The sequence below is a fragment of the Anoplopoma fimbria genome, chromosome 6, assembly GCF_027596085.1.
Source record: "Anoplopoma fimbria isolate UVic2021 breed Golden Eagle Sablefish chromosome 6, Afim_UVic_2022, whole genome shotgun sequence".
NCBI lineage: Eukaryota > Metazoa > Chordata > Actinopteri > Perciformes > Anoplopomatidae > Anoplopoma > Anoplopoma fimbria.
The window spans coordinates 8,411,658-8,429,943 of NC_072454.1; the positions used below are offsets into that span (position 1 = coordinate 8,411,658).

The following is an 18,286-nucleotide window of genomic DNA, read 5'->3' on the forward strand; positions in this document are numbered from 1 at the left end:
ACGATGTCACAAACGGGTACGTCCCTGCAACGACAGTAGGAGTGGAGGCTGGTCATACTTTTCATTTAAGCTGCTGGTTGAACAAACATGCAACTGAAAAAAAAAAAATGTTGGGAGATTTGTGTAGAGCAGAGGTTTTTAAAGTCTGACACTGTGGGCCTTCACAGAAATCACCCTCCTCTCCCCATGTCAATGTGACACTCAATGCCTTAGTAATGTCAAAAAGAGAATTTATAGCGCAACAAGAAAAAAAGTTAATATCAAAATATTTGTATAATTGGTAGACAAAAATGCTCTAAGTTTTGTAACTGCAGTTCCCATATTTATTTTGGGGACGTTGCTCTGATCTTAGAGGTCTTCAATGTTTTTTTTAACCTATATTTTTTTCCATTATAGCAATCGGCACAATTAAAAGTCTGCATAATTTGGTATTAGCAGTTCATGTTTGCAATTTACCTATACATGTAGAGACAACCATCACTTGAGTACTTTGATACTGAAGAAAACATGTTGGTTATGATATAAGCAGAAAGCGTAAATTACACTCAATCAAAAACTGTCATTTTTCACAGAATATAGTCTTCAAGAAGAAGAACATTTTTGACGCAAATTGGTGAAATAAATGTACTTTAAAACTTGGCCCAACACACATCTGAACCTTTAGACATACCTGAGGATGTCCCTGAGGTGATAAACCACGAGGGCTGGGCGAAATGGTAAAAATGTTGAATTTCAACATTCGGCATTTCTTATCTCCATAATGAGAAATATCCCAACAAAGCATATTTTCTGGTAGTTCAATAAATACATAAATAGCCTTATGTAGTAACCAAATGGTAACGCCTATTTTTGTATACAGAAGTACTGAGTGTTATCTCAATTAATTTAGAACTTTGACAACTTTGAACATGACAGAAAAAGTAAATATATATTTCCAGCTATTAACTAAGTTTAAATGCATGCACACAAATACAGAGTGCTCAGATTAAGACAATAGTTTGATGAGAAATAAGAGTTAGTATGCGCTTGTTATTATAATTCAGACGACATTATTCTTTATACAACAATAAATTATTCCGTCAGGATTTGATTCCATTGAAAGACGATAAATTACTGTATTGAATTATCGCCCATCTTTATAAAACACTCACAGACTGACACAGATATTCAAAATATGGTGTGCTTCAGAAAATTGATGCGACAGACGACTGCTGTGATGAAAGCAAATAAAGATTTGAGATTCTTCATCTTGATGCTTGGGGCTTCCCACATGCAGGTCACTCCAGTGTTCACAGAGACTGTTGTGTAATCACAGAAGAACAGGGTCAGCAGCTCGTGTGACCATCAGCAGTCATGTGTCCCGTCAAAGTGCTCTTTGGCTAAATACTGAATCCCTGTAAGCGGCCAAATGATGCCACTGTGACATTTGCCACATGTAGATATAACCAGTCAGAGAGAGAGGGTGTTTGCTATCAGTGTGCAGGACACTGTGCCCTGATACCAGCAGTTATTACGAGCACGTTGTTACGATAATAACCGGCGTTTAACTTTGACTATCATTTAATCGTCTCAGCGGCGTCACCGCTCTCAATAATCACAGGTCTGCTGTGTCAAGGTGACATAAATCTAATAGGTAACGTCTGCCTTGTCATTATCTGAGAGCAACAACACAATCATCATGCTTTCATCAACCTCTTGAGAGCATCTCGTGATCTAATGATTACTCTGTGATTCTGATCCATCGACTGACAGACTGCTGACACAGACGCCTTGGTGCTCATGCACAGTCAGGTGGCATAAAGTGGTTGAACTGTGAGCGTGCACGTCAAGCCTGGATACCTGAGCAGTTAGTAAACTTACCATCTTCCCTAGTCTGAGCTCCGAGCAGGCTTTTGTAAAGAGCATCACAAAGCTTAAGTGTTTCAGGGGAAACATCACCGGGTCGCTGTAGATGCACCGGACAGCGCTTGGCAATTAGAAATTACGTTTACTTTTCAGAGGGAAGGGTTAGCACAGAGACGTTTGCACATTTTCAAAAGGATAATTGGAAAATATACAGAAGTTAAGAGAAAGGCGGGCTTAAATTGTGGCGCACATGCACGCACACACATGCACACGCAGCGATGTACTGACCGAAGTCGATGTCCAGCAGAGCCGCGTTGGCTCCTTCCACCAGGATCTTCTTAGGAGGGCCGTGGAGAGCCTCGTACATGAAGTGCACGCCGTCTCTCACCATGGGCTTGATTCGCTCCTCGTATTCCTAAAAAAATAAAATAAAATAAAATAAAATCACACAACATGTTACTGCAAAGAGGACAAATTAATGTTTGTAGGAATATTTATTTCATTTGAATCAGAATTACCTTTAATTTGAGAAGCTCTCCCTCTATGTCGATCTCCAGAGTCGGGTACATGGACTTGTACTGCTGGGCCAAACCTTTATACCTGTAACAAGCAAAATGTATCAGTTGATTTATTTCCAACAGAGCGGGTATGATTGCATTCTAAATCAGGTTGCAATGAGATTAGAAACACGGGAGGCTCATAAGCAACATCATTTTGTCTTTTTTAAAATGCATTAGAGATTCATTGCCCCTCATCAACCATTAGTATGAACCAATAATGGAGAAATCTATTTTTGTATTTATTCTATACAATAAGAAGTGTTTGTTTTGACCCTGATAGTTCCTGAGCCATCCTGAGTTTATTTTGTTATGTGATGGAGTGTAATGTGACTAAACCCCAGGAACCACATTTACCACATTTCGATCATTTGAACGAGGCCATTGCAGTGAGGCAGAGGGCTCCGGCAAAACAAAAAAAATAGAAGCAGACTAAACTTTTGTTGGATCACAATGAGAGGTCTCCTGGCCAATTAAATACATGCAAGGCAGTTGCAATTACTTTGCATAGTGAATGCAGTATTTCTACTGTTTACTTTGCAATTGTCGCAACAAAAGATACAGTAGTTACCGGAGTTACAACCTTTCCAGAGTTGTATAATCCAGTCTAGCAGTATTACAGACTGCAGAGCAGTGTTTTGGTGTTTGATAAACAGAAGTCGGTCGTGTGTGGGTGAAAGTGCCTCAGTTCAAGGAAAACATGAAACAATTACATTACACACAGGCTCATTGCCCAAAAGTCTTTAGAGAGCGTTGACCTTGGCACCCTGAGGAAATGCACTTATACAGATTTCATCAAAAAAAAAAAAAAGAAACAGATGGAAACATAAGCCTGTAGATTTGGCACAAACCTTTCAGAGAACTGAGTGAAGTCAGCCAACAGGTCACATATCCTGAGACCGCTACGTGCTGCCTTAGCTGAGTACACCGGACCAATCCCCTTCTTTGTCGTCCCGAGGCTGTGCAGGACCAAGAGAGGAGGGGGGGGGAGACAGAAGTATCATCAGCATGTGATCTCATTCCACAACTTACATTTTTTCATCACGTCGTTCGTCGAAATGATGTGAAAACTCTAAACACTTCCAGACCCAGTAAGTTGTAGTAAAATAACAGAGAAAAAGTGCACGTGACATTTAAGATAGAACATGCAGAATATAATGACGGACAAGAGACTTTCCACGTCTGATTGAAGAATGTTGAAGAACTGTTGCCGCTTATATTTAAAAATGTAATGACAAACAAAAACAAAATAAGCCATTAATAATACATTTTTTATTTAAAAAGTGGCAACAAAAACTAATATCATTAGACTTTGTCACAGAAAAGATGGGTCCACACACACATCAGGTGCAAACTAAAATCTATATTTACAATTAACACACAGCAGATCGATCAACAAATGATGTCCTTTGCAGTGAAATAAACATATTTTACATCAGGATAAGACCGAAGCTACAGTGTCCTGTCGTTAATGCGCTTGAACTAAGACAATTCTTCAACCGCTTGAATTTGTGCAGATGTTTTATATAGAAACTAACATTTTATTTCAATCGTTTTTCCTTATTTTGAGTTTTGAGTTTATGTTTTTACATCTTGTTGAAACTACAAAACTACACGTTCCCCCTTTGTGTCTCTAGTTTTAAGAAACCAGATCAGACTCCGTGACAGGAAATCCACCAGCCTGTCGTATCAATCTGCTGAAAGCTTATAATGACCGAGCCATTTAGGTACCCCTTGTGAACATGTATTTACTGTCACACACACACAAACACACACACACACAGTAGCTGGCTGGGTGTTTGGGGGCTTTGGTGGCTGAGCTGGTAAAGACAACCCAGCTTTGAACAGGAATACACTGGATCCCTCTTGAGCTTAATATCGTGAATGCTCCACAGACTCAGCTTAACATTCCTCACATACGTCGATGTGGTTCACTGCGCGGGCTAATTTATTATTAGAATACGGCCGTTTCAAAACGGTGTGGAATAAAACATAAATGCCTGGATTTACTACATGAAATACTTGTGTCTTTGTAAAGAGATTCAAATTATTCCCCTTAAAAGGAAGCTGTTTGTTTATTGACGAAGCACTGCTACTCTCTCTCTGTCATACTGTTCATAAAGTCCACCTGCTCACAAAAGTCACAAAAACAAAGTCCATAAATGCGACGGGAGCAGCAGATTCATAAATCTCTGTAAGTTAGTCATCTTTTAAATTGAGATTTGATACATTGTTATTATAAAAACATTGATTACGATTTTTTTGTGTTATTTTGTAGGGATTGTAAGTGAGACCACATTCTTGTTTAACTAAAGAGTGTAAACAAGACTTCAACACTCCTTACTGAGAGTTAGAAAAGTGAAAGTTTACAGAATATGTATTATATTAGATTTGCACACATTTGACAACATAATCATGAGATGTGTATCTCAATTATGCAGCCTTAGTGTGTAATATGTGGGACATTTTTGTTGTAGTAAGGCTCTGCGTCAACAATAAAGATTTATCTCCAAATGAATCCAGATGGAAGGACATGGACCTCAATAAAAGAGAGAAAAAAGTATAACTCCTTGTTTAAATGAATACTTAAAAACGTGTGTGTGTGTGTGTAGCCATTTTTAAAGCAACAGGTTTCTTACTTCTTGCCTGCTTGCTCTTGTCTCTGCTGTTCCTGAACTCCATCAACCGCTTGGTGGAAGTCAAACACTGCAGAGGAGGGAGAGAGGTGACACACACTCTCACAAACCTCAGGGGAAGCAGGGCTCTCACACACACACACACACACACACACACACACACACACACACACACACACACACACACACACACACACACACACACACACACACACACACACACACACACACACACACACACACACACACACACACACACACACATTTGTGCATGCACACATACATTCAATCATTCACACATAGAGGACTTACCAATATGTGCTCTGTCTGAGATGACCAACCTTTTCTCCCAGTCATTTAGACCTAAAAACACACACAAACATTCACACACAAAAACAGTTAGGGTCTTCACATGTTAAATTCTTGTTCTGTTACTGTATATGTGTTTAAAACAATTCACCTTTTCCTTTGCGTTTGTTCTTCTCTGCTTCTTCAAACAGGCCTGGAAGGTGGATCACGACACCGTTGCCTGAGGAGAAACAATAAAAGGTAAATAGACTCTTTTTATTAAGTGTCTTTCTAAATTACCAGACCAAACTTCGTTAACCTATTCACACAAAAGAACTGCCATGAAATGCGCAACTTGGGGATCAGAGTCCCTGCTCCAGGACACTTCATTCGGCATTAGAAAAAAAGAAAAAGTCGGGTAGTGAACCACCAACCATGTGACCAAAGGACAACCCGCTCCTACCCCTGAGCCGCGGCCGCCCCACAGCTGACATTTAAGATTACAGTCTCTCATAAAACAGAACTAGACAGAGTTTGATGGATGTGTGCAAACATACACCTGTTCATATAAACTCATGATGTCTGTTCTTGGGCTCCCAGCATATATCAACTCAAATAGATGTACAGGTCTAGTTGCAACCTCTCCTCACGGGTTACACACATCCATCCATGAGTTATGAACACTCTTAACAGAATCTCAAGACTGATTTTCCCAGAAACACTTTTTAGATTAAGTAAAATCGTCAGTGGAAGACAAACATTTTTAATACTTTTCTTTATACTTAAATAAAAGTATTATTATGATAGTACAAATGTACTTATAACAAGTAAAAGTCCTGCATTAAAAATGTTATTTAATATTTATTCAAAATACAGAAGAGCAAGCTTTAAAATATACTTAAAGAGACTTAAGTTCAAGTCATCATTATATTGAATGGCTCATTTCAGATTAATATATATATAATATCACTGGACTGTAATTGTTGATGCATTAATGTGTAAGCATCTCTAATGTTGCAGCTGGTAAAGGCTGTTCTTCTACTTTATATACTGCTGGGTAGCTTAATTTACAATAATACATCTTCATTTATCAGTTGATTTATATTTGGTATTAATAATCTGAATATGCAAGTAACTCAAAATTGTACTAAACCACAAGCTGCCATTATTCTCCAACAGAGGACACATCGCTGCAGGAACAACGGGTGGTTTTAAAACCATAATAAGTTACACTCTAACCAGAGTTAATGTGTGTCATTGTGAAAGCAGCCTCAGGTGTGAACCGACAGCCTGACTGTGATGTTAAGTGATGTATTACTGTCAGACAGAGCCGGTCCAAACGATGCCTGTTCACCGGAGAATTAAAAACATCTGGCCCTAATTATCTCTTTAATTGGGTTGCATTAACTGAAGGAGGTAATTACTTTGAACAAATTAAATGTAAGAAATGTGGAAACAGGACTTAAAAAAACAGCATACTCTCTTTTAGTGACACAGTAGGAATAAATGTGTGAGGAAAAAAAGGATTTGCAGCTCAGGGACTTGAAAGACCTGAGCACAGATTTGCACCCAGTGCTGGAGGCCATGGATGTGCTTTTAATTACAATTAATTAATTTAATTACACAGGAGGAGGAGAACAAGGGTTTAACAAACAGCAACATGTTTTCACTCTGGGACAATTAAACAATTATTAATTATCAATTTGTCTGTCCTTCTGTGTAACTGTGTGACATAGCAACGCCAATAATACTAAATGTTTAGCTGGTGCTGCAAGAGAAATCTAGATTTTCTGTGCAAAATGACAAGATGTCTAAATATCTCACTAGAGCTGAAGCTAAGATAGCAGTAAGAGCTTTATTTGAGGTTAATGTTTAGATTTTTTGGTAGTATATTAACAAAACACTGATCCGATTTTGGCCAAGTTATCAGTTGCTTTATGAAAACTGAACACAGCACACTGACTGACTCCTGAGTGAATTCAGACAGCTGTCACTTTTTACCAAACTTGTCTTGAAAAAGACCAAGTGTAGAATAAAATAATCAGAGCTGAGAGAGCGGCTCTCTTTCTTCAATATATGTCACCAGCAGAAAATCTTTTGTGTGTATTCACCGGACAACTCAAGCAGGTAATGTTTAAATTTTTTTGTAATAATTCTCTTGGTGGTGCAAGTGCAAAGTGCTCTGAAACACAAACTGATTCAAGTACATGTAACTCTCGACACACGCTGAAGGTCTCCCTGAGTGTTTGAGCCAGTAGAAAAGCATGAATGTGTCATATATCAAAGAAGAAAAAGCCTAAATGTGATTATGTATGTAGGATATGTGTATTGGCAAACCACACGGCTGTATGTTAAAGTGCATATGTATGCGTGTGTGGGTGGAGTTGGAAGCCAGAAAGAAAGATACCATTAGCTAATGAAGTTACTGCAGATGGGTGGATGTGATGCAGTCTGGCTCTGAGTCAAGCTGATCACACTCACTGTAGCACTCGTCAAAATGGAGGCCTTTCCTGCTGGCGATGACGAGTGCTGGAGCCAAAAGGAGTCCCGATCAATACTTTAAGAGAAAATAGCGAGGAAGGACGGCCTTGGAATGAGTGTGTGTGCGTAACTGCGTATGAGCAAATGGAGTGTGTGTAGACGGCACAAATGTCGAGTTTGAATTTTAAGTGTTTCTGCATCTGTGTGCGTTACACACCGATGAAGGCGGTGACCTTGGGGTTGATGATGCCGCTGGGGAGGAGGTGAAAGTCGTACTCCACCGAGTCCACCACCACCGTGTGTCCTGCGTTGTTGCCGCCCTGCAGGGGAGAGAGAGAGACAGCGGTGAAACACACACACAGAAAGAGAGAGAGAGAGAGAGAGAGGCCTTAATGCAGGCTCTGAAACTTTGTTTGGTTGAGCTGGAAGGCAGGCTGAATAGTTGGGCGAGCAGCAACAAGCATCTTACATAAACCGCTGATCTCAAAAAGGTCTCATTGAAGTGTAAACGTACTGACGAACGTGTCTGTTAAAGACAAATAAAAGGTACTGTTGTTACTACATATTCCAGGTTATGTAAATAACGTACGCCCAAATCCATTTTGTGTCGAGACTTGCTGCTCCCAACTCTACATCATAAAGCAAACACCTTCACAGTGTCAAACTGCAACCTCACAGCCACAAGCGTCCGTCACTCTCCAACAGAGGACGTGTTGTTTTAAAACCAGGGCTGGGCAATAAGGCCATAATCTTCATCACTATATATGCGTTTTCACATCTCAATAAAGATATATATATATATATATATATATATATATATATATATATATATATATATATATATATATATATATATATATATATATATCACAATACAGCATGTTTTCTGGTAGTTTAATAAATATATGATCTATATGACACTTAACCACATTGTAAACTCTTGTGTGAATTAAATACTTTACAAAAGAATTTAAAGTAAAATTACAGAGAAAAAAAAATTCATTTATATTGCTTGTTTAAGAAAGGAGATGCACTTATGACTTCTGGTGACTAGTAGTTCTCTTGAATACCTATGTTGAATACACTTCCTGTAAGTCGCTTTGGATAAAAGCGTCTGCTAAATGACTGTAATGTAATGTAATGTAATGTAATTACCATATACGTTTGTTAATCACACTGAACTGCCAAAACAGCAATTTAAGTAAGTATGTCCTCGATTTTATAATTTTAAACGGTGTTATTTTGTATTAAGATATGATTACATTGAAAGACAATCGATTCTCATATTGAATTATATACCAGTCCTCTTTGCAGCCCTCTAACAAACCACTCTGCCTTTTTTGGCACATAACAAGTCCAATGATAAAACCAAGGCCAAACACAAACCAAAGCTCTGACAGTTACTTGGCCTCATGCAACAACATTTCTGTTTCAAGTCGGATTCACCAACCTGGAAAAACGTGATGTATAAACCACTCATTTGAGCCTGATGAATGACGCCTTGTTATGAAGAGGTGCGTGGGATTTCATTATTTGCATCTACAACAACATGTAAAGTAAAACTACTTGAAGAATTTCACACGGCGAAGCCTCAAGTCCTGAACAGCTGAAAATAACAACTTTAGCAGCATCAGTTTAGAGGTCAAATTATTTTTTTTCCCCCCGTAGAGAAAGGCACACTTTCGCTGCATGAATCGTGCGACAGGTGAATTTAATTTGTGTCTTAAAATAAAAGAAGAAATGTGTTTGATACCACAAATTATCTTTCTCTCGTTCATGCCCCTTAGGAACCAATGTGTTTGTACAAACGGTTCTCGTAATCAAGTAGCTCAAACTGGGTGACAAGTTATGCAAAATGATGCACTTAAACACGAGCAGCGTCTTATTTTAACTTTCTGGCTCACACTCCGATACCTTTGAGAGCCCCAAATACCATGAGCTGACAAGATTACTTTTTATTAAGCTAAAACAATTAGACATTAAAGAAGACATTTAATTGAATTATATTTTTGTTATGTAGAACCATGCACATATAAGTGCAAATATCTCAGGAAAGAATCATGATTCAATAGATAATAATTAAGGGTGCCAATGTGTGCTTGCTGCGTATTAATCTGGACTCTGCATACAGGCCTGCACATGATTATGCACAGCTGACAGTGGAGATAAAAATGCAACAGTGGAGCCCAGAAGGAGAACAGCGAGTCCTCTGACGAGAGCGTCACAATCTGACCTGCTTGGCTTCTCTCTGTTTAACATTTCACTCCCTGAGGGGGTTTATACCCTGCAGCTAATAGACTTACAGACGGAAAAGAAATAAAGGATGATATTGGTAGACAAAAATAAACTGCACGGGACAGATGAATAAAGCAAAGTATTGTAAGTATCTTTATTTGCAGGCAACTGCAGATCCATTCATGCGCTCACTACCTGAGGTGCCAATTCAACTGGGTCCACCCTGTGACCGGGACATGTTCCCAACGCTGTAGCCTGTGGATGTAAATCAAGCACAGCATGTGCTTTGACCACATGGGGTTATTCCTGGCTAAAGCGGCACCCTGAAGGTGGAGGGGGGGTGACACACACACACGCGACAGATGGGGGTGGGGTAGGGAGATGCTTCTCTTTTTTAGATACTTTTACGATGCGTCCCATCCCCCACAAAATATAACTCTGGTTCCTCACACAGTCCCGGGATCGAACTCTTGCTCCCATCACGAGACAGTTTTAATTCTCACCTGCTACTGTGCTGTTGGTTTGTGAACTTCTATCGCAACGCGTGATTATCCAACGTGTGTTTGAGATTAAACTAAGAGGTCTGGAGGATTTGATTCAACAGAGGGGTGTCAGGGAACATTAGTGCTACTGGGATGCAAAACAATTTCACATGAACTCAGCAATTTTCTAGGCACAATAGATGGAGCCGTATTCTCCATATTGTTATTTTACTATGTTGGTTTATTTTGTTTATCATCTGTCTTTTGCTCTTCCCAAACTTTCCCATCTTTAACTGAATTGCAGGAGTTATGCACAGACGTTAAAGCCCCTTGAGGTGAACTATTGGGCGATATAAATAAACTTGACATTCACTAAAATAAAGTGTTGAAAAATACAGAACTGATGGGTTTGGTATGACATCTGAGCGACAGTCTGATGAAAAGTTTCTCTTCTACATCTTCCAGAATAAAGCCTGAGCTTGCTGTTGATGTTAATGTTTCAGGACATGTCACCTGATCTGGATGTGTGACCCTGCTCTTGACCAGGGATTAAAATGGGCCTGACACCCTTCTGCTCTGGTATGAAAGGGCATACATGAGTTACTACTGCGGCTAAAATGTCTTAAGTCATTAGAATTAGTTTACTGGTTAGTTGAGCCACAGAAAACTAAATCAAGAATGAGTCATTTATTAATATGTATCAATTAACTGCTTGTATGTGAAAGGTGTTGCTCGCGGATATGAATCCACAGAGAACTAAAACCTGACTACAGTTCCTCTCAGCTCTACATAGATTTACTACGAGCTTTTTAACGAGTACTTCTATCAGCCTCAGCCAAAAAATCTGCTCACATTGATGGTCAATAAAGTTTTGATATAAAGTTTACGTTCTTGCATAAACTCTTCAGAAGAAGACGGAAGACAAAACCTTTAATGTTGAATCAAACTGTGAGCACACTCCATCATACTTTATCTTTTGTGTAGAAACAAACTGGAGATATGACATTATGTTTACTGAAGAGTGATGCAGGGATGACGCATTTTTGAAGGCCAACGCTTTGTGTTAGCAATGCACTGGTTAGCCTGACAAAAGGCGAAAAGAATGTGGATGTTTCTGATAAATGTTGGATTATTGAAGAAATAAACTCTCACAAATGGAAACCACTTTTATGATTCTTAAGCGTGAATGCAATTGGCAGAAGTAAAAAGTATGCGGTAGAACAAAACATTAAAAAAATATATTATTTTTTTCTTCAGGCATCTAACCAAAATAACATTCATAAAATCCACCGACTTAAGAGATGTTGGAACAGGAAGTGCAGAAACGTTGGCTTATCAGGGCTGCAACTATTATTTTCATAACCGTTGAATCTGCAAATAACTTCCTCAATAATTGTATTGTCGCTAAAATGTAATTTCCAACAGACCAGAGTGACTTCATGATGTCTTTGTTTTGTCCAACCAACTCCCAAAAACAGTCAGTTCAGTTTACAATAAAAAAGTAATCAAGAAGCTGGAAACAGCAAATGTTTCTCTCGCTTGCTTAAAAAATGAACCAGAAAAATGTATGATAATGAGAATAATTAATTTTCTGTCAATACCAGAGTGACTTCATGATGTCTTGTTTTGTAACATGGTCATTACAAAAGTGATATCTATGAAATATGATGTATTTTTCAGATTGAGCCGTTATGTGGAAAATAACTACAAACCAACACTTGTCTCTAAGATGACAATCATTTTTTGGTAGAATTTGTATGAAACACGTGTATAAAACTGTGTCTCTGAGCAGCAGGTTGCCATGGTGATCAAAGAAACTCTCTCTTGAATAGGTGAAAGTTCTCAGTTTCAAGCCCTGTTTTGTTTGTTGGAAACTTCCTGAACTTTTTAAGTGTTAACACGGGCCTGAAGGGATTTCTATTAGTCGTTTCCTGGGGGAATGTCTGTATTTCTTGCTCGGCAGGTTTGTCTTCTGTACGTGACACGTTCTGTACGTGACACTTTTAATTAACCCATCGTGTGCATACAACCTCTATTTACCGAAATGTCCTGTGAAAGACAAAAGTCTCTGTTTGCCAAGTTAGCAGAGTCATGGTTTCAGTAAACATCTCCGTAGCAACAGCGTTGAGTGCATTGAATCTGCGTGGGGTAAAGCTGAAATCATATATCACAACAACACAAACAAAGCGTCTCCTCTCATACAAAGACAAAACCAGACCGTTTAACTTGATGAACCTGTTCGAGCTCCTCGGCCTGTTTCAGGTATTTCCCTTATTTACGAGCGGAGTCAGGGTATAATTACACTTAAGTGCAGTTAGAAATATGTAGTTTTTTAGGCAACCTCTTGAATATCTCATTTCACAAGACTGAACTTTCAGTACATTTTAGTCAATAATATACTAAAATGCAAACTTTTACAGAACGAGGGTGCTGTAATTTACAGATACAATGTTAATGTTTTTGTAAAACAATTAGTATTTCTGTTTGTTATAACTTTTTTAGTTGTGAACATTTATAATGATATATGATTTATTTTCTTAATCTACTCTTTCAATTTATGATTTAATGGGGCAAACATTTCCAGAAGAATTAAATTCGTTCAGATGAAGGCTGTGATATCTGTCAATACTAAAATAATTATTAAAGCAAGTTTAGTCTTAAAGTTTTGGGGTGTTATCAATGGTAACAATAATGGTAAAAAGTCATGTGAAAATGCTTAGTTTTAAGTAAAAAAACTTTTTTTACAGCTTTGCTTTAACGATAAATTGATTATCAAAATATGAAAGTTGCTAGATTATTTTATGTCGTTTGACTAATGAAGAAGGCTCTCAAATATTCTTATTAATATCAAATTGATTCGACACTAGTAGAGACCACTGTAGTTAAGAGAAGTGCTCATAGAATAATAAATGAAACAAATAACTTTGTGACTGTTCATTAATTTATTTTATTGCACCGGATAGCTCAATAAACTCGATAAATATTGAGTTATGCCTCATTCTTTAAGATCCCCACGCATTCATATTCTCATCTGTAGCTAGAAATCAGTAACTAAAAAAACACTACTGCTATCTTCTGTTTTTGCTTGTTGTGAAAACAGTGCTGGTTTAAAATGATCAATATCATTATTTTAAGCTGTGACTTTTAACTTGGCAGTGCTGTGCTGACTTTGTTTTGGATTATTAAAATAGTACGGCCAAACACAACTTTGGATTGAGTTTGTTGGAGCCTTTAAAGGAAGTTAATTAGCAAATATCTGCACCATACACTTGGTGAATCATGATATGGGTCTTCAGTCTCCAGGGTTGTGGTTTGCTGGTATCATGCCCCCTCAGCTACACACCCTCTATTCCCGACGATCTCAGAGGTCTGGACGGTAAGGAACACCGAGCAAGACTGCTGTCAAAGGTTTATTTATAAAAAGATCAACTCTATTGAGTCCAGCAGCAGCCCCCACACACACACACACACACACACACACACACACACACACACACACACACACACACACACACACACACACACACACACACACACACACACACACACACACACACACACACACACACACACACACACACACACACACACACACACACACACACACCATGATGTATGGAGGGGACACTGGGCAGGGCGACTCCAAGAAAACGGTTTATTTTTAAAGGCCTCGAGCCTCGACAGGACTGTAGAGACGAGGAAGATGCGAGGCTCCGGAGAATTCCTGTTATGTCAACTTGTTATCAACAGAGACAACTAATAGACCACAGAGTTAGTAAGCAGTCAAAAGATTAGCAAGGTTGTCTGTATTGAAGGCTGAGAAAAATGTTAAGTATGTAGGAACAATATTCGCTTATCGTAGATATGTCGGTTTCAGCGCATGAGTTAGCCAATAAGTTAGAAATCTTAAAAGATAATGGAGAAACTGTCCCCATAAGTTTGTCCACCAAAGAGCACTGACTAAATGAAAAAAATGTCCTGCTCAGATCACATCTTGGCATAGGAGAATTTCCAACACATTATTATTGCCGGGGCAATATTAATATTCAGAGAAGCAACGGCCACAATATGCATCTCTATTCCTGCTTGTTGGGAGTCTATTCACCAAAAACAGGAAGTACTTCACATTGCTGTGTTGACACACTGCCAAGCTTAACTCATCTAAATTGTTTACACGTTTTGTTGCCGGTGCAGCAGCCGTGACCGCTGAGGAGTTTAGCAGAAGGCTTCGCTTAACTATTGGCAATATCTCTCCATCTCTGAAACGCCTCGCCGATATTGTAAATCGCCTATCACTTCAAATGAAAGCAATATAATTTCTGGTAACAACACAACAAGATGACATTTTCAATGTGTAACTTAAAAGTGCAAGATCTGAGATCGGGAGCATTTCTATTGCCTCTCAACGGCTCTCAACATGATGACGGAGGGCCAGCAGCTCATAGCTACCACCGCTAACAGTGCAAACTACGGCGAAAGTGCTAACATAGATAACAGTGTTCATCTGAGGGGGAACTGGAGGTTGGATGCTGCAGGACGCCGTTATCAGATGTAACCGCCATATGAGAGCAGTGCAGAGCGGCGGCCATAAGCTAACCGGTGGATCACGTTCACATGCACTAAAAGCACATGCAGTCAGCCTGACTATTTCAACAAAGCCAGGAGAAGCTCGGATAAAAAACACACAGAAGGAGAGCGACTTCATTCCCTGCTCAGGTAGACATTACTCCACTATATCTTTACAAAGAAAATAGTGGTTTGCTGCTATGTTAATGTTAAATACAGCTGTTTTAAGCCCACAGCTCTGAGGTGACTCGTGTGTGCCACCAGTTAACACTGTGATATAAAGTAAAGCAAGTTCCAAACCTTTAAAATTGTATTTTCCGGCCATGCTGAAAAGAATGGAAGCTAGAGGTTTCCTTAACCGAAAAGTAAATGCAACAGCATTATAGACAACCGTGCAATGACAACATACAGTCAGACTGTCATTCTCACTTTATCATCCCAGTTTGCAGACTTTCTCTTCAGTATACACACGGACACTGTTGCTGGCAGGGTTTCAAGTTTATTCAACAAAAATAGGAAGTACTTCACATTACTGAACTCCTCTAAGTTGTTCCCATGTTTAGTTGCCCTGGCGATCCCATTTGCCAAAACATAAAGGCGAATATCATTTTGAGTCGAGACATGTTGACTGAATGATCAGTTCCCTTCAGCTTCCTTGGAGTAGATATGTGGTTTATGTATGTGGCTCTAGGCCTTTTACAGAAGAGGGGCTCAGGCCTCCCTGGACTGGTTTCACAAAACTATTAATGTTCAGGGAGATTCCCAGTACACAGTGGGCAACGAGTTGAGACAGCACTGGCCATCAAGTCCAAGACAACAACTCATCACATTTCAGAACCTCCAATCCACCAGTTTTGCATGGAAAAACTAGAGTCCATTCAAATTCAACCCAAAGCGCCAAGGGGTGTTGAACCACCGGGGCCAACCTGCTGACCGAGTCCAGATAAAGAGCAAGTGGAGGAGTCACATGGATGTCACTAAATATACCGCTTGATAAGATAAATAATCACAACCATTTGAAGTGCTTGAACACTGAAGTGGCATACCAACTCGCCTTTACCTGCACAGTCACATTTCTTAATATATGCATATATTTAAGAGGAAGCCTCAGTGTCACAGCTATGCACACTACCAGTAGTTTTTATGTTATCAACACACCATGCATGTGCTCTTGTTTTGGATCATGCATGTCTGAAATGATAAGGCTTGTGTATAGTGTGCATAAAAGGGATGCGTTCAAGTGCAGCCTGCAGGATCAGGATAAAACTAGTTTGTTAAAATATATAAAAAGAAAATAAAATAAAAAAAGGATTTGAATTAACTCAAATTTGCCTATTTATTACACAGAATGAGATGACATTTTGGTGTTGCAGTGGAACATATTTTGTGATATTCAGCATATAGCAGACAACAGGTAGAGATAAACGGACTGGCACAAACGCACCATGACAGCCCAGTACCTACTCATGCACCTGGTCACTTTGGATATCACATCAAATGTGTCTGTGGAGCTAAAAGCAGCTAGCAGGGATTCAAGGTGACTTTAGCAACACACACTGAAGAGAGATTGTGTGTGCATGCATGCATGTGTGTGTGCATGTGCATGTGTGCATGTGTGTGATGTTAACCAACCTGACATCTGCACACCATATCCGCGTCTTGTGCAAGAAGGTCCACAACTTTCCCCTTCCCCTCGTCTCCCCACTGAGCACCGAGCACCACGGTCACTCTGTTGCCGACGGGCGGTCTGGGTGCTCGTTTCGTCGGGCTGCTGCTGCTGCTGCCTCCGCCGCTGCCGTTCTCGGCCCAGGCTGGTTCATGAGTCCCACTCTCCGACATGTCTGCTGGGTCTCTGCTCGACTATACACTCTGTGTTGCTGCACCAAAGATATCTGAAGGAGCTGCACTCCACTGCAAGCGTGAGAGGCGAGGAAGTAGCACACCTCGCGCATGCGCACAAGTGTCTGATTCATTATGACCATAATAATAATAATAAACAGAAAAGTGAACAGAAACACAAAACGCAGCTGCAGGTTTGAATGGCATTCACAAAAAAATAAAAATGTGGTGCATTTGTAATTATTGTGGGATTGAGTATTTGTCACCCACATGTTTTTAATATTGGAATATTAGGGATTTATCAGACACAGGTTTCTGGAATCCGACAGGACTTGAATCATCTTGGTCATTTTGACAATCTCAGCAGACACTCCCACTGTGTGGAGGTGTGTTCAAGGCCCAAAGATGTGTTTTAGTAATTCACCTGTTCTAATATTTAGAATTTTTGCAAATAAGCTTAATCTTTGTGCAGTTTTTATGTTTTTATTTTTCAGAGAATGTGTCTTTTGCTTCTGGAACAAATACACAGACACTCCCACCACTTTGGAGGTGTGTTTAAGGCCCAAAGATGTGTTTTAGTAATTCACCTGTTCTAATATTTAGAATTTTTGCAAATAAGCTTAATCTTTGTGCAGTTTTTATGTTTTTATTTTTCAGAGAATGTGTCTTTTGCTTCCGGAACAAATACAGTGATCTTTATATTTCAGTTACTGTGGATTCTTTACTGTTTTTTACTGTTTTTTTATTGCTCATTTGCTTATTTATAATACTTATTTTTGATCTTGTTTTTTTACTATGTTTGCACTATCCTCTATGCTGCTGTAATCCTGTAAATTTCCCTGCTGCGGGACTAATAAAGGATTATCTTATCTTAAAACACTGGTGCATGAATTGTTTTCTTCAATTCATCAGTTTGAACCTGGCTGTGATTACCCAAAAACTTAACAAAACGAAAATCAATATCTTATGCCACTTTTGAAGCACTCGCATCAATGAATACAAAACGACTTTATTCATCCTTAATTTAGCCAGAGAGGTCCCATGATACAAGATCTCTTCTTCCATGGAGTCATGGTCAAACAGCAGCATAAAAACTATTTCACATGTTAGAATACGTACAATACATAACGATAAAACCAGGGAAACAGTAAAAGAAGAGAGTCAGACAGGCCATACCAGTGAAATCCATAACACAATCTATACAGGATTCAAGGATTGTGCAATAGCAACATGTTTCCTCTGTAAAATACCTTTAAAGGTATTCAAATAAGAGAGTTCTTCTAAGGTAAGGCAAGTAAAAGTGTACAACATCAAATAGTACAAGTGCATAAAAGAACAGCTAATGTATAGTTAAACA

The 18,286-nt window shown here is 39.1% G+C and overlaps 1 protein-coding gene across 1 annotated transcript in view; it reads right to left on the reverse strand.

The window, feature by feature from the left end:
* adss2 (adenylosuccinate synthase 2) overlaps positions 1 to 17,023 on the reverse strand; it is a 20,065-nt gene extending 3,042 nt beyond the window's left edge. The window contains exons 1-9 of the mRNA XM_054600314.1: positions 16,723 to 17,023; positions 8,025 to 8,127; positions 5,499 to 5,567; positions 5,351 to 5,401; positions 5,042 to 5,108; positions 3,254 to 3,361; positions 2,364 to 2,445; positions 2,134 to 2,260; positions 1 to 24 (exon numbers count right to left, since the gene is read on the reverse strand). The exon at positions 1 to 24 is cut by the window's left edge and continues 131 nt beyond it. Coding sequence (XP_054456289.1) covers positions 1 to 24; positions 2,134 to 2,260; positions 2,364 to 2,445; positions 3,254 to 3,361; positions 5,042 to 5,108; positions 5,351 to 5,401; positions 5,499 to 5,567; positions 8,025 to 8,127; positions 16,723 to 16,929 — 838 coding nt within the window. The 5' untranslated portion in view covers positions 16,930 to 17,023. The remainder of the gene's footprint in view (positions 25 to 2,133; positions 2,261 to 2,363; positions 2,446 to 3,253; positions 3,362 to 5,041; positions 5,109 to 5,350; positions 5,402 to 5,498; positions 5,568 to 8,024; positions 8,128 to 16,722) is intronic.
* Between the last annotated feature and the right edge of the window lie 1,263 nt (positions 17,024 to 18,286).